Raw genomic sequence first — 14,505 nt, 5'->3', positions numbered from 1 at the left:
TTCTGAATCTAGATAATACTTTGCAGATAACCTGATGCTTTGATCCTATATATGTTAGTTGAATGGTCTTTAATTCCATGGCCGTTACATGTTAGTAAAGGAGCTTAAACTGTATATAACTGATACACATTCATAAGCTTAGCTGTTTACTTATTTTCTCATTTCATTCCATGATTATATTTGAATACTCTCAGGTTAAAATAATTGTATATTTTATTGAAACTCTGGTTTCTCTTGCAGTACCAGAGAGGGACGTTCACAATTCCTGATATGTAATTTGGTTTTGTGGAAAGCAATCCTAAAACTAGTCCAGTTTTTATGTAAAGAGATCCAGAGGAGTTAGTCGTGTTAGTCTGACGAGAACTGTGATTCTCAAAAGCTTATGCTACAGTAAAGTTGGCTAGTCTTTAAGGTGCTACTGGACTCTTTTCTATTATGTAAAGAGAAGTATCTATCAAGGGAAAGCTTTCTTGCTGAAAAGAAATCTTAATTGCCTACTGTGAATTAGATAGCTGCATGGGCCGGTGGGGGGGGGGGGTTAGTGGGCAGAATCCAGCTAAACATAGTTACATCCTGCCAAAATGAGCTCATGAATATGCCTATTCTACCTTCTGTGTCCTCAAGGATCTGAATTAGGGGTTGGGGGGTTAAAGACAATTTTCAAGAGCTAGTTCTGATAAACTGTTTCAACCCTGAAAAATCCTTACAAGAGTAAAAAATATAAATTCAGCATTGCAGATATTTTTGCAGGAATGTTGCTCTCAGCTATTGAATATGGCTTACCTTAGTTATGTAAAAATAAAATACTCTGCAGTTCACAGTATTCAATAACTACAATTCAAGCTTAGAGCTTGAAGCTAAGCAGGGTTGGTCACATTTTTATTTCTATATACCAGTTTTATGATATGAAATAGTGGCAGCACTGGTTTACAAGCAGCCTTTCAAGAAAAACAGATTTCCTCTGTTACAGCTGGATCTCTAAAATTCCTTTGAAGTTAGGCATGAAATAGTTGAAGCAGCACATGAGGTCCAAAGTGGGCTTGAATGATTTGTTGTTTTATTCTTCTACTCTTATACCTATCCACAAATTAGAATTTGAATAGAATTTAATTGTGAAGCTTTCCTGAGATTACAAAGTAGCTTTTATAAACTTTCATCCTATTTCCAGTTCATATTTAATTATTGTTGGATTATTAATACAACAAAATAGTAAAAATATGGAATTGTTAGGGATGAGCAGTTTAAAATACAAGCAAAAATAGAATTGTCTTTGTAAATAACTTGTTCTAGCTTGTGCCTGAATTTTATGCAAGTTAAGAACTTCTCTACATACTATTGAACCTTTACATACCACTGGATGAAATTTAACACATTAACTCAGTGAAATTAGTTGGACTTGTGTATGGTGTGCTGTGCTGGATCGCGCCCAAGAGTTATAAAGCAGAACACGAATAATGTCAGAAGCTCTAGCTGTGGTTAATATTCAAGACTAACACAAACAACTTCTCTATAAACCACTGGGTAAGTCAAGGGAAAAGCAACTAAAGAAAGTGCACTAACAGTGTTTGGAGTATTGGAACAATTCCATGAAGAGGAATAGTACTTCCACATACTTAAGATAGCCATATTCAAATTAGCATGCTTGTTGTGAAAGAATCTATTCACCCATTATTGTTCAATGTGTTTCAGAAGATGAAATATTTTTCTGCCGAAGTGGGGGGAAAGGAGGTTGAAATTTAAAAGTTCGCCAGATGACCAGGCAGTGATGCCTAGACTTCTTATGGCATCCATCAAATTACTCTTATCTGACATAATATGGAGAGTAGTCTGTGCAAGCAAAGATGCAGATACAAGAGGGAAGATTTTCCTTTCTTACTGCTTCAGTTACAGAAGTGATACTGAATAGCACGAATATATTCTCACATGAGCAGCAACCCTCTTTGTTGACCTAGTGGGATGAGTTCCTCTTTGGACAAAGGAGTCAGATTCAGTGCTTCCCCCTAACAAACACAGCACTCTACAATATCATTGTTGTGCACATTTAAGCACTTTCAAGTTTTAGAAGTGCAATCCCAAGCATGTATATACTCAGAAGTAAGTCCAATGGAACTTCATAAAATCATAGAGTTGGAAGGAGCCATACAGACCATCTAGTCCAACTCCCTGCCCATTGCAGGATCAGCCTAAAGCATCTCTGACAAGTATTCATCCAGCCTCTTCTTGAAAACTGTCAGTGAAGGGCAGCTCACCACCTCCCTAGGCAGCTGATTCCACTTTTGAACTACTCTGACCGTGAAAAAGTTCTTCCTAATATCCAGCTGGTACCTTTGTGCATGTAATTTAAGCCCATTGTTTCGGGTCCTACCCTCTGCTGCCAACTGGAACAGCTCCCTGCCCTCCTCCAAATGACAGCCTTTCAAATACTTAAAGAGAGCAATCATGTCCCCCCCCCCTCAATCTCCTCCAAACTAAACATTCCCAAGACCCTCAGCCTTTCTTCGTAGGGCTCAGTCTCCAGACCCCTGATCATCCTCGTCGCTCTCCTCTGCACCCTCTCAATTTTGGCCACATCCTTTTTGAAGTGAGGCCTCCAGAACTGCACACAATACTCCAGGTGCGGCCTGACCAAGGCAGTATAGAGAGGGGCTACGACCTGCTGCGATTTCAACGCTATGGCCCCTTTGATACAACCCAAGATTGAATTAGCCTTTTTTGCCACCGCATCACACTGACTGCTCATATTTAGTTTACAGTCCACTCTTACCCCAAGATCCCTTTCACATATACTACTGCCCAGAAGTGTATCCCCCATCCAGTATTTGTGCTTCTCATTTTTGTGGCCCAGATGTAATACTGTGCACTTGTCTTTGTTGAATTGCATCCTATTCACAGCTGCCCACTTCTCCAGAGTATTCAGGTCTTGTTGAACTTTAATTCTATCTTCTTGGGTGTTTGCTACTCCTCCCAATTTGGTATCATCAGCAAATTTAATGAGCAGCCCTTCCACTCCTTCATCCAGATCATTGATAAAAGTACTGAAAAGTACCGGGCCCAAAACCGAGCCCTGCAGCACCCCACTGGACACCTCCCACCAATTGACCACCACTCTTTGGTTGTGGTCCTCTAACCAGTTCCCTATCCACCAAACTGTCCTATAGTCCAGTCCACACAGTCTTCCAGTTTGCCCATCAGAATGTCATGGGGGACCTTATCAAAAGCTTTACTGAAATCTAGATAAACCACGTCAACAGAGTTCCCCCGATCCAGTAAGCTGGTCACTCGATCAAAGAAGGAAACCAGGTTGATCTGGCAAGATCTGTTAGGAACAAAACCATGCTGATTTTCCCGGATCACTGAGTGGTCCTTCAGATGCTTACCGATTGATCCCTTTAAAATCTGTTCTAATATCTTCCCAGCAACAGAAGTCAGACTGACCGGCCTATAGTTTCCCAGGTCATCCTTCTTCCCTTTCTTAAAGAGTGGGATAACATTTGCTCTTCTCCAATCTTGTGGCACATCCCCAGTCCTCCAGGAGGCCTTGAAGATGATGGACAGTAAACTTACTCCATAGTAAAAGAACTTACTCCATAGTAAAAGTGCAGCCTAAATGTGGATAATAAAAAAACTCTACAGACGTCATACGTAACTGACAGCTTTCTTTCTGACAGCTGTGCGTAAAACCATGTAACAGCTTGGTGGTTCAGTATGAAGTCGGTTGGCTGAGACTGATGTTCCAGAAAAGGGTCAATGTTTTGTTTTTTTTAAAAAAGGAGTGTTTTGGTATATAAAAGCTCGTAAGATGAAAAATAGTATCTATCAGATCAAAATGCTCAATCACAGAATTTTAAACATCATCATTCATTGTGTTTTAATGTAATTTTATACCCATAATGACAGCATATTATTTAAAATGTTTTTTAAGAGAAGGGAACCTTATTACTCATGTTTCAGACATAGTTTCACCTTTTGTAAGGAAAAGATCAATTTCCATATTTTTCCACTTGCAAATGCACTGCAGATTTTTACATGTACACTTTGATTATATCAATGGAACTATGTCTGACAAGGGGTACATAGGAAAACTAAAAGTAGAAGCCATTTTCTAATGGTGAGGGTATCTAATCAAAGTGATTACAAAAGGTAATTACAATAATTGCTTTTTCTTTAACATAATACACTGATGCTGCCTCTTATAAACATAGTACTTCTTTCATCGCTTGTCAGTAAAATAATCAACCAACATGTAACAAGTCATATAAATTAGAACACTTAGAGCTACTCTAAACAAACATACAAAAATAATATCAATCAATCACCCTGGCCCATTCCTCTTTCCAGAAGAACATCTGAATGTCAATCATCACTATAAACATCCCCTGCAAATGGAAGATGCACTTGACTTCCTGTAACGTTGGGGAGTCTTGACAGGTCAGGAAGGCTCTGGATGCGGGACTTCAATTCTTTCCGTACCTGAGACACTCTGGCTAGCTTGTGCTTGTATTCCTGCAAGGCCAAGAACAAAAGACCTTTAAGTATTCTCTTCCAGAACTGTTCTATTTTTCTGGTTTCTGATAAATTGTGAAAAGCTACAAAACACAAAACTGTTTCTTTGTGGCCAATGCAGACCCACTTGGAGAACTGAACATCTGTAAGTTATCTGCAAAACTGTGCATGGGTATCCGAGGTCCTGCTGCCTCTGTTGGGAACATTTTGCTCCAAAGCGGCGGCAGCGGATTCCTACCCAGTTCCTTCTTTACCTTTAATCATCTCACTATTCCCTAGTCCCCCCTCTCCCCAAACACACACGTGTGTCAAGAGTGTTCGCTCTCCTCAGATTCATTTTCATTCAGTTTAATTTCAAATAAGCCATTTCAGAGTAAGCACTGGTTGACAGTTCATACCCTATAGTTTTAAGGGGTGGGGGGATTGCTTCCTTGTTTAGATGGTTTTGTTTAAAGCCCTTGTAACCTGTCTCTATAAAACAATATCTCAGGTGGCGTAGAAACGATGACATCCATACTAACAAAGCAATAAAAAACAAGAGTGCCAAGTTTAAACTGGAAACAAAATGTGTCAGGTTAATGAATGAGATCTTCAACTTTCTTAAGTTAAACCTTTAAAAATCACAGCCTAAAATCATTAGAACAAGATGGGGACATTTACACCAATTATCAGGGGTGGAAATGGTCTAAGAGTCTTCCGAAAAATAAAAGTTCCTTTGCCTTGTGCCTCCCAGCGCATCAACTTGCTGTCAGGCAAGCCTGGGTGAAGGGGTTCCAGAGTGCAGGTACCCCTGACCCTGGAGGCACACACCCTGGCCTCAGACCACAGGGGTGCATCAAACAGCCTCCCATGATTGGACAAACCAGCCAACCTCTGCGCAGAAGAATAAATGGACACAAATCTGACATTAAAAATGGCAACACCCAGAAACCAGAACACTTCAATCTATCAGGACATTCCATCAAGGACTTAAAAGTCACTGTAGTTCAACAGAAACCTTTCAAAAACAGAATCCAACGGGAAGCTGCTGAATTGGAATTCGTATGTAAATTTGATTCAGTCAGGCTTGGCTTGAATAGAGACTATGAATGGTTATCTATCAGAAATAACTGATTTCATTATCAGAAGCTACTGATTGCATCTACTCCCCCCTCCCCTCTCCACCTATATATCTGACCAGTTTCTCTAACAAAGAGAACTGTGATTCTCAAAAGCTTATGCTACAGTAAAGTTGGTTAGTCTTAAAGCTCCTACTGGACTCTTTTCGATTTTGCTACTACAGACTAACACGGCTAACTCCTCTGGATCTACTCCCATGAGTGGGCAGCAAAGTATATATGGGAAAAGTACTGTGATCCCAGGTTGTGCAGAGGTTAACACCCACCCAGAAACAAACTGGCAGCAAGTAAAGGTTTTAAAACGGGCTAGGTGTGACACATATGAGTTACACCTGCTAGCTGTCTAGCTGCCTTGTTTTAACCAGCACCTTTTGAACTGTCTTCATCAGCAGCCCTAGGTTGCGTACACTGCAGTAACCCAATCAGGATGTAATCAAAACACAGATAACGGAAGTCAAATCCTGCTTCTCAGTGGCATTCCAGACAGTATGGGTTGAGACACACTAAATTGGCAAGTCCACTGATCCACCCTTCCTGCTGCAGACCCTTCTCATTCCTCAGTAGCAGCATTTGATGGAGATTAGTGGGCTGCAATGGAGATGGCTTAGAAAAGCTCCATTCTGCCAATGGGAAATGTAGTCTGGCTACCACCCCTTGGTGGGTTTCATGAGATCATTGTGAGTTGCTGTTTTAAGATGAGTATCACTTACTATAAACAAAAACTGCTAATCTCCAAACTAGTTTTAAAAGCAATTCTATTATTTCATGTATTTTCTAAGAAAATATGAACAGTCAGATGTTTCATTTTTAAGATGGATTGGCCTTAGTTGCTGTTTTCATAGATAAGACTTAACTATGCCTTAGTTGGTTTTTCCCATTCTCTAATTCTGTACTCTTATTCCAATTTCATTGTTCATTGGTGGATTGCACTGCTTTAACATCCTGTAATCCACCTTGAGTCTCAGCAAAGAAGGTGAACTTGAGTAACACAAATAAAACAACTGCCAACTGTTGCTTTTTAGGTTGGCTCTTTATTGTATGGGATTGCCATCAATCAAACAGAAGGGTATTGCTTCTTAGAATGTGCCACCAAAACTGTTGGTTTAATTCCATTTCTGAAATTCAAGTTTTGGACAACAGAAATTTAATGTGGGTTTCAAAGACAGTAAAGTTTCCTCTTAACAAATAACGAGCAATACCTTTGCAAGGCTCCTGAAATTACTTTCATACTGTTATTTTTTCACCATCATCAGCAGCAACCTCTTATTGGCATAAAATACAGTAGAATAAAACAACAAAAATGGAAGGTACGTGTCAAAATGGTAATACGAAATCTCAGCAGGTCAAAAACTGTGGTAAGATAAAAAAACAGGTACACAGTAAAGTCTAAGTATTATAAACTCCTGCCCTTAATTTACATACCGGTGAAAGGAACTCAGTGATGGATGGAGTCATTTGGGGGGAATGTTATTTTTAAAAGTTGGAACCACTGGAGACTTTCTAGATGGAAGGATATCTTGCCCACAAAATGCAACTTGCCAGCCTGCTCCCCTCCAGCGGCATCCAAAATGCCCCTGAAAAACTGCACTAGGGAGGAGGCCCAAGTCCTTCTGCCTGCAGAAACACTCCTTTAGACAGAAGCTAGCATCTCTTGATGTAGGATAATTACAGTCCTCTAGAGTAGTGTTATTCCCAAATTTTCTCACTATTCTAATCCTTCTTTGTACCTTGGCAAAAACTTGACAGAATTTGTCGGCAACAATACCAAAGCCAGAGTAGCTGTACTTACCATGCAGAAACCACGTGGATTATAACATCCCAATCAAATGGTAATTGATTTGTGCTATGCTAATCATTTCAAGTGCATGGTGCAATGGGTCAGGCAAGACTTAAATCACCCATGACATATTAACAAATGTTGCTCTCTTTATCAAAGTTTTACTGGCTTTGACGCCCAAGTTAACTGATACCATGAAATAAGAACTTTTGTTTCATCAAATATTCTCAGTCCCAATAGTTCTGCATATTTGTATAGCCTATTAGTACAAGATCATGAATTAAATTAAGTACTGCATGAATAGAAACAGGCAGTATCATGGTGAACTTTTGGAACCTACTAACATTCTATATATTAGTTGTAGTAAGAGATAGTAAAGGTTCAGTAAAGGTGTCAAACATTCTTTAGTTTATTTTGTTGCATAATGATAGCAAATCAATTTAAAGCTAGTTGAGATCAGGCGTGTTCCACCTCCTACCAGTGTGGTCAACAATCTGCTTGCCAGACACAAACTGGAAACTGAGGGTTTGGTGAGCTCTTGGATGTGTCTGAAGAAGCTTTGATGTTTTGCAGGATTACACTTCTTTCACCCACACGTAGGAAACCATACTACTGATTGGCTATCTCCATCTGCATTGATTGCCACATTCCCCATTTTTTTTAAAAAACGGAAATTGCCATTGTTACACCATTTCCAGAGCTAGGCAATATTCCTGGAGGAATGGTGTAAGCCACTGCTTAGTGGCTTAATTTGGAAAATAACATTACAGTCTACCGACATCAATAAAAAGTGCAAGACGTGCTAGTGGTTCACCAATTCCAGTACTTTATAATAGCAGCTGCCCATCCCCCCTTTTCTCGTCTGCCACTGCCTCTAATTTTGAAAAGCAAGTGATTAAAAGGAAAATAATTCCTTTGGACTGAAACTATTGGAGTTTCCACTGTCTGCTTGTTGCAATTAGGAATTTATTTTGCCCTGTGTTTACTGATGTTGGCAGTATACCTGCATAATATTATATCCCCCCCGCCCCGCATGCCATTTGAGCCAATGGCACTGTTACACCATGTATCCAGAAATATTGCTTGATGGTAAAACTAGTGCAACGGTGGCAATTTAAAAAATAAATTAGAACGGCAGTGGAATTGCAATAAATGAAACTGCAACATGTCTACATACAATAAGCAATTATTGTGCAGGCTAAAAGCTGCTTGATAGAAACACTGAGTGTCATCAGGGCAATCCAAGCTGGACCTCACCCTGCATCTGATTGAGGGTGCCAAGCAGGGTAAATTCACCTAATGATCATGTTTGTGTCAAATTTTGCAGCATTCCTAGTTACGATGCTAAGAACTGATGTTATTGATTCTGGTTGGCATACACTGTATTTGTGGATCAATCTCTGTGTATTAACTGGACAGAAATTTTTATAAACCTTTATATGGATGGCAATTGACACCATAATAAATAAGTAAAATTTATTGCACCAAAGATGAGATATGCTGGAATTGTTCCCAAGCAAAAAAGCTTTAATATATAGCTGACAGCACTGTCAGATGATACAGAAATTGTAGGAAACGTTTAAAATATGAAATCGTTGATGGACTATATAAAAATCTGTGATCAGTTAATCATTTGCCTAAATTTGCATAAAGTCAATCTTAGAATCTGGAATTTACTTACAATCTATGAATTCAAAAATCCCAGCACTGTCCAGAATTACCTTCACTTTCAAGTGGCTTGTCAAAAATTGGCAAATTATCAAGATGTTGAGAATTACTGACCTTCGTAAAAGGGTAATAATAATGATGTCATGAGATGCAAAACAAATTCCACTGTATTTCTGTATTTTTAAAAATATAAACGACAAACTTTACATTGTGAGCAGAGCTGCGTCCTTCTAAGCCCGTTGGCTTCAATGGGCAAAGGTGTATATGCCTGTTTCAGGTAGCACCATTAGTTTGAGAAACGGTTGAAGAGATTTAGAGAGTAATCCTAACAACTCGGAAGACTACTCAGGTCTATTAAATATGTCTTACTTCCAGGAAAGTCTTCACTGCAACAGCTGGCAGAATTAGAGTTTTAATTAATTGTTTTGCACCATTTGCTTTGGAAAAGGTTTCCAGTATTTGTGAATTACTTGAACAATGTAGAGATTTGCCTAATATATAAGAATGTAACTGGATTGTGACAGAATTCACAGTATTTTCAAGGACTAGTTTGGTAAAAGATAATAAAAGGAGTCACGGACCAGGTTGCTAGCTGGCACCCCAAAGATAATTTTTCTCTAGTTGTAAGCTTTGCGATACTAGGCAGACCACAAAACAGGTGAGCCCTTTACCATGGCTGCACCTGCATTCTACTAGGAATGGTTCCACCTGCTGAGTATCTCATTAGCTGCTCAAAGCATAGGAGGCTGGGAGCCCACTCAGCGAAAAATTGATAGCCAAGACGTTTTGGAATGAGCTTCAAGAATCGTTTTTTTTTTTAAAAAAAACATTCCAGCCGAGAGTATCCCTGCATGCATAGAATTATTGTTACACAGACACTGGGAAGGAAGTGACTTTCATTTATTTGATCCTCCATTCCAAAACACCAGAACACAATCTTTCTCCAATTATACTGCTTGATGCTACCCCCCTCCCCCTCACACTTGCATCGTGAAAATAAATTATGCTATAAGATGTGCGAATGGCAAAGGATTTCACCAAAAAGGCAGGTCACATTGATGTCTTAAAGCTCCCATGATACAAAGCAGCCCTTCTCTGACCATTTTCCTACATAATCTGGATTAGGAGAACAAGTTAAGAAAAAGCAACACCAAATACAGACCAAAAAGAAAAAGAAAAAAGGGCTGACTCTGTTACCAAATGAATTGCAGGGGGGGGGGGGCAGAAACTGGACATAACTAAGTCTTCATAGCAATGGAATGCAAAGACCTGCAGAAAGAGATGAGATATGCAGGTGGGCAGTCTGTCAAAAACCCAGTCCTAAGCACTTTTGAGAAGCTTTACAAGCACCTTTTAATTTAGACTGAATTGGGGACAGAAGGGATAAATCAGTATAAGGTTGAAGATGAGACAGCCTATAAACAAACAGAAGATTCAGACTAGAACAGGGGTTTCGAGCCAGCAAGCAGAAAGACCTGACTCACTGATTTATGCGTTCTTCCCAGAATGTTTCAGGAAAACAGCAAGACTTCTGAAGGTTGCTAGACTAGTAAGAGATTATCATCTAATATGTATTTTCTTCTGCGTGCTCATACTACTAAAAAATGCAATTGTAGCAGTAATCATTTCTATAGCAATTTACAGATTCACTTTGCATTGTTTTTTCTTGGGTGTGCAAAGAAGTCTCACCCAAACCTACTGAAAGCTCTGGCACAGCAGGGCTCACTGCCCCAGAAATATTGGTAAAGAAATGTGCTTTTGCATTTCATATCATACACACCACTTCAGGAAATACTGTATTTTATTGTTCACATCCAAATCAAGGCCTTAAAATACAGCAGCTACGATTGTAAATTTGGGGAATTGTAGGGCTGAAGGATGGGGTTGGCTGGTTTAAATCAGCAAAATCATACCCTGCATCTTCTTTTAAAGGATGGAATGTCTTTTTGACGTTCTAATGACTGGTGTTAGGATGACATGTCATTTAAGAGAAAACTGACCCCCTATTCCAGAGGTGCTCAGATCAGCCAGTCACACAGATAAAATATGTAACATACATTTTAGAAGTTGCCACTACTAATGAGTAATATTTTGGGATGTATACTTGCTTACTTACCAGTAAGCACTTGTCAGCCAAGTGAGGAGCCTTCCTTTCTTCTTCTGAAAGAAGGGTCCTTACGCTGGAGAAAGACTGCACTTAGCTAAGCAGAGCTGGTAGGATACAAAACCTGAGGAAGACCTCGCTACAGCCGAAGTCAAGAGAACTGTATAGGGGAGTTAGCTACAGTTTTCTGCAAGAGTTCATTACTCCAACAGTTCATAAACAGAAGGAAATGTCAATTTCCCTTATAGAATACAGACCGTGGCTGATTCCGCACACGTTGGATAATGCACTGAGGTGGATTTTGTTCCGCACACAAAAAAATCCATTCCAAATGATCCATAAAGAGGATTGGAAGTGCATTATCCAACGTGTGCAGAATCACATAGGCTGATTCCGCACACGTTGGATAATGCACTTAATCAATCATTTGAGGTGGATTGGAAGTGCATTATCTAATGTGTGTGGAATCGCACATAGTAAAAATAATTCTTTAGGGCATGACTAAAAGTGAAGTCCCATGTGCTCAAGGTGTTGGAATCAAATGACACCAAGATTACAGATCCAGAGGAGTTAGCCATGTTAGTCTGTAGTAGCAAAATCAAAGAATCCAGTAGCACCTTTAAGACTAACCAATTTTATTTTAGCATAAGCTTTCGAGAATCAAGTTCTCTCTTCGAAGATTCTCGAAAGCTTATGCTACAATAAAATTGGTTAGTCTTAAAGGTGCTACTGGACTCTTTTTGATTTTGCCAAGATTACAGATGTTAAGTCTTGGGTCTCCAGATGTTGCTCTCACAGGACCTTAAGTGCACTGCCACATTTTTCTTTAGCCAAATATTGTGCCTGGTCCAGGAAACACTGTGTAGATCTACCTCTACCATTCATTCAGCTCCTGCTTTTACAAGGTGAGTAGATAACAGTCTCACATTTCAGGGCTGTAAGACCAGTGTGGATAGGTGTTTGGGTCAAGGTGGCTGTGGTGAAGAGGGGGAAATGCCCCGTTCCCACCCTCACTGCAGCCCACCCAAATCACAAGATTTCTCCTTATGATGCCAGGAGCATTCTTTTGGGGGCTCCAACAGGAGCACTGGGGGAAGGAATACAGGGATGATGCCTTTCATTGGGGGCTTCCTACAAGCCATTGCATTCTGACAGATTCCACGAGCACTGGGGAGTCTGCAACTGAACTTGAGCATCAGAACAGACTCACAAGCAGTTGATCTTGGCATTGAGCTGAAAGGAAGGGACGCCTTTCTCAAGTTTCTGGAAGGCAGCTACAAAAAGTTGGGGAAGCTGCTTGTGCCGCTGCTTTAGAAAGAGCATGGTCAGCGGTCCAAGAGGTCAGCAGGACCTGTAGGATCAGTCTAGGCTCCACTTCAATCGGCTTTATTTGCCCTCAACAACATTATCTCGTAATCTGTCTGGTGTAGCACTATGATGAAAGCACATTTCTTATGTCACCTTTAAATGGGTGAGATTAGAGTGAATTAGAAAGGAAGGGTGAAGGGGAAATGGTGTCAAAGTAGCTGCCAATCAGGCTGCAGACAGGCCTGAAAGGATGACATTTGGTAAAGAAAGGGGTTTGGGAGAACATGCCCCCAAGCAAACAAGAATCCCGCCCCCTCCCCTGCTGAGATGCCGCCCTCAGGGCCCAAGGCCACCACGTGCTTGAAGCAGGGGAAGGAAGCCACAAAGGCAGTTTCAGAGGCACAAACTGAGGCCTCAAAGCCCAACAATTCTGAATTTTTAATCACCCACTCTCTGGAGCTCACCCAGCTGGAGCGCGCCAATTTCAGCTGGCTCCCATGGCACCCTGCATTTGGCACTGTGGATATGAAAACCAACCCTTTAAGCACAGGATGAAAACTAAAGATCAAAATAAAAACTTGCCATAGGCAGTGGGTTCATTCTTCCGTCTGTAAAGAAATGCTGTGACACTTTGGGCATTTCTATGCTACCAAGTGGTGATTCATAGAGAGAATGACACAGACTGAGCAATCTTGAGACCAGCCAAGACCTTGACCCTAAAACCTGGTTCTCTGCCAAGGATTTTGCACCTGTAGCTCTACAAACAGGCTGGCAGCCACCATGCCGTACTCCGTGCACGCACTTCCTGCCTCAAGCGAGATAAACAATTTGACAACAAACAAAGATGGACAGCCCCCGATAGAGCCTAACAGATGGCAAGAGTAGGCCCAGAAGCTCAACAAAATGAGCTAAGTGGCAGTATGCAGTAGCTGCTGCGTTCATGCAGGGGTAGGAGGGGATGGGCAAAGGTACTGAGCACCAGCTCCACGTCCCTTAAACCCAGAAGCTGCTGCTAAGTGAAATGGCAGCAAGTGCAAATAAAAAAAGAGAGCACAGTAAAGTGGCACATCATCCTGCTGTCACAGGGAAATCACTTGGATCCTCAGCTTTGCTTCTGCTTGTGCTACACATTATCCATTGCACGAGCAGGACTCCTCAACGGACCCACATTCCTCTAATGTTACTCACTTTTTGGATTACAGAGACAGGTCTTGCACAGCCACCCAGGGTCCAAGCCACCATACCTACCCTCTAATTTAAAAAAAAAAAAAACGATTCTCAACCCTCTTCCTTCAGTTTAGTGCCTGGAGGTTAAATGGGGAAATGGAGTCAAACTGAAGCACAGCCCAAATCTTTTATTCCCCTAAACCACAATCAAATCTGAATTATTATTGTGCAACTTTGTTTTACTGGGAAGCTCTTTGCTTTGGAAAGGGGGAGGGGTCTGATGGTTTCTTTGCTTTTTCTTAAAAGGGCTGGGGAACAGAAGGTAGGACTAAAGCTTGCAGCTCCAACAATTCATATATCCCATCAGAATTAAACAGCATAAATTAAAAATGGTTAAGTCTTGATACTGAATATGATTTCTATTATGCTTTATACTTTTGAAAAGTAGTTTCACCAGTCATATCCAATTAGATCCACTAAAACATGTTCCATCCTTGTAGTGGGATACACACTAAGCTGTAATATTGATATAAATTGTACTGCGCAGTGATTGAGATCCGAAGAATTTATGTAACCTGTGTGCGAGCTGCATTTCAATTTTCCCATCTGAACTGGAACCGAAACAGTTCTGGGGACATACTGAAGAACTTATCCAGTACGTACAGGCTTGAATTGTAAGCCACTTTGGGCACTATTAAATCCAAATCAGAACTAATCCAAAATACTTAAATCTTTCATGAAAGCTTGGATGCAACAACAGGTCATCCTTGGATCTTAGTAGTGTACACCACAAGACACTGACGCCTAGGACTTGCACTGATAGTCATAGAATCATAGGGTTGAAAGGTACCTCAAGGGTC

At 40.5% G+C, this 14,505-nt stretch overlaps 1 protein-coding gene across 1 annotated transcript in view; it reads right to left on the bottom strand.

Annotated features, from left to right (window-relative positions):
* Positions 1 to 3,853: 3,853 nt before the first annotated feature.
* Positions 3,854 to 14,505, bottom strand: part of RPRD1A (regulation of nuclear pre-mRNA domain containing 1A) — a 31,598-nt gene continuing 20,946 nt past the window's right edge. The window contains exon 7 of the mRNA XM_054991776.1: positions 3,854 to 4,503. Within this exon, the coding sequence (XP_054847751.1) occupies positions 4,354 to 4,503 (150 nt within the window). The 3' untranslated portion in view covers positions 3,854 to 4,353. The remainder of the gene's footprint in view (positions 4,504 to 14,505) is intronic.

Source organism: Eublepharis macularius, chromosome 11 (genome assembly GCF_028583425.1).
Source record: "Eublepharis macularius isolate TG4126 chromosome 11, MPM_Emac_v1.0, whole genome shotgun sequence".
Taxonomy (NCBI): Eukaryota; Metazoa; Chordata; class Lepidosauria; order Squamata; family Eublepharidae; genus Eublepharis; species Eublepharis macularius.
The sequence above is the reverse complement of the archived record's forward strand: the minus strand, read 5'-3'. Positions and strand labels throughout refer to the sequence as shown.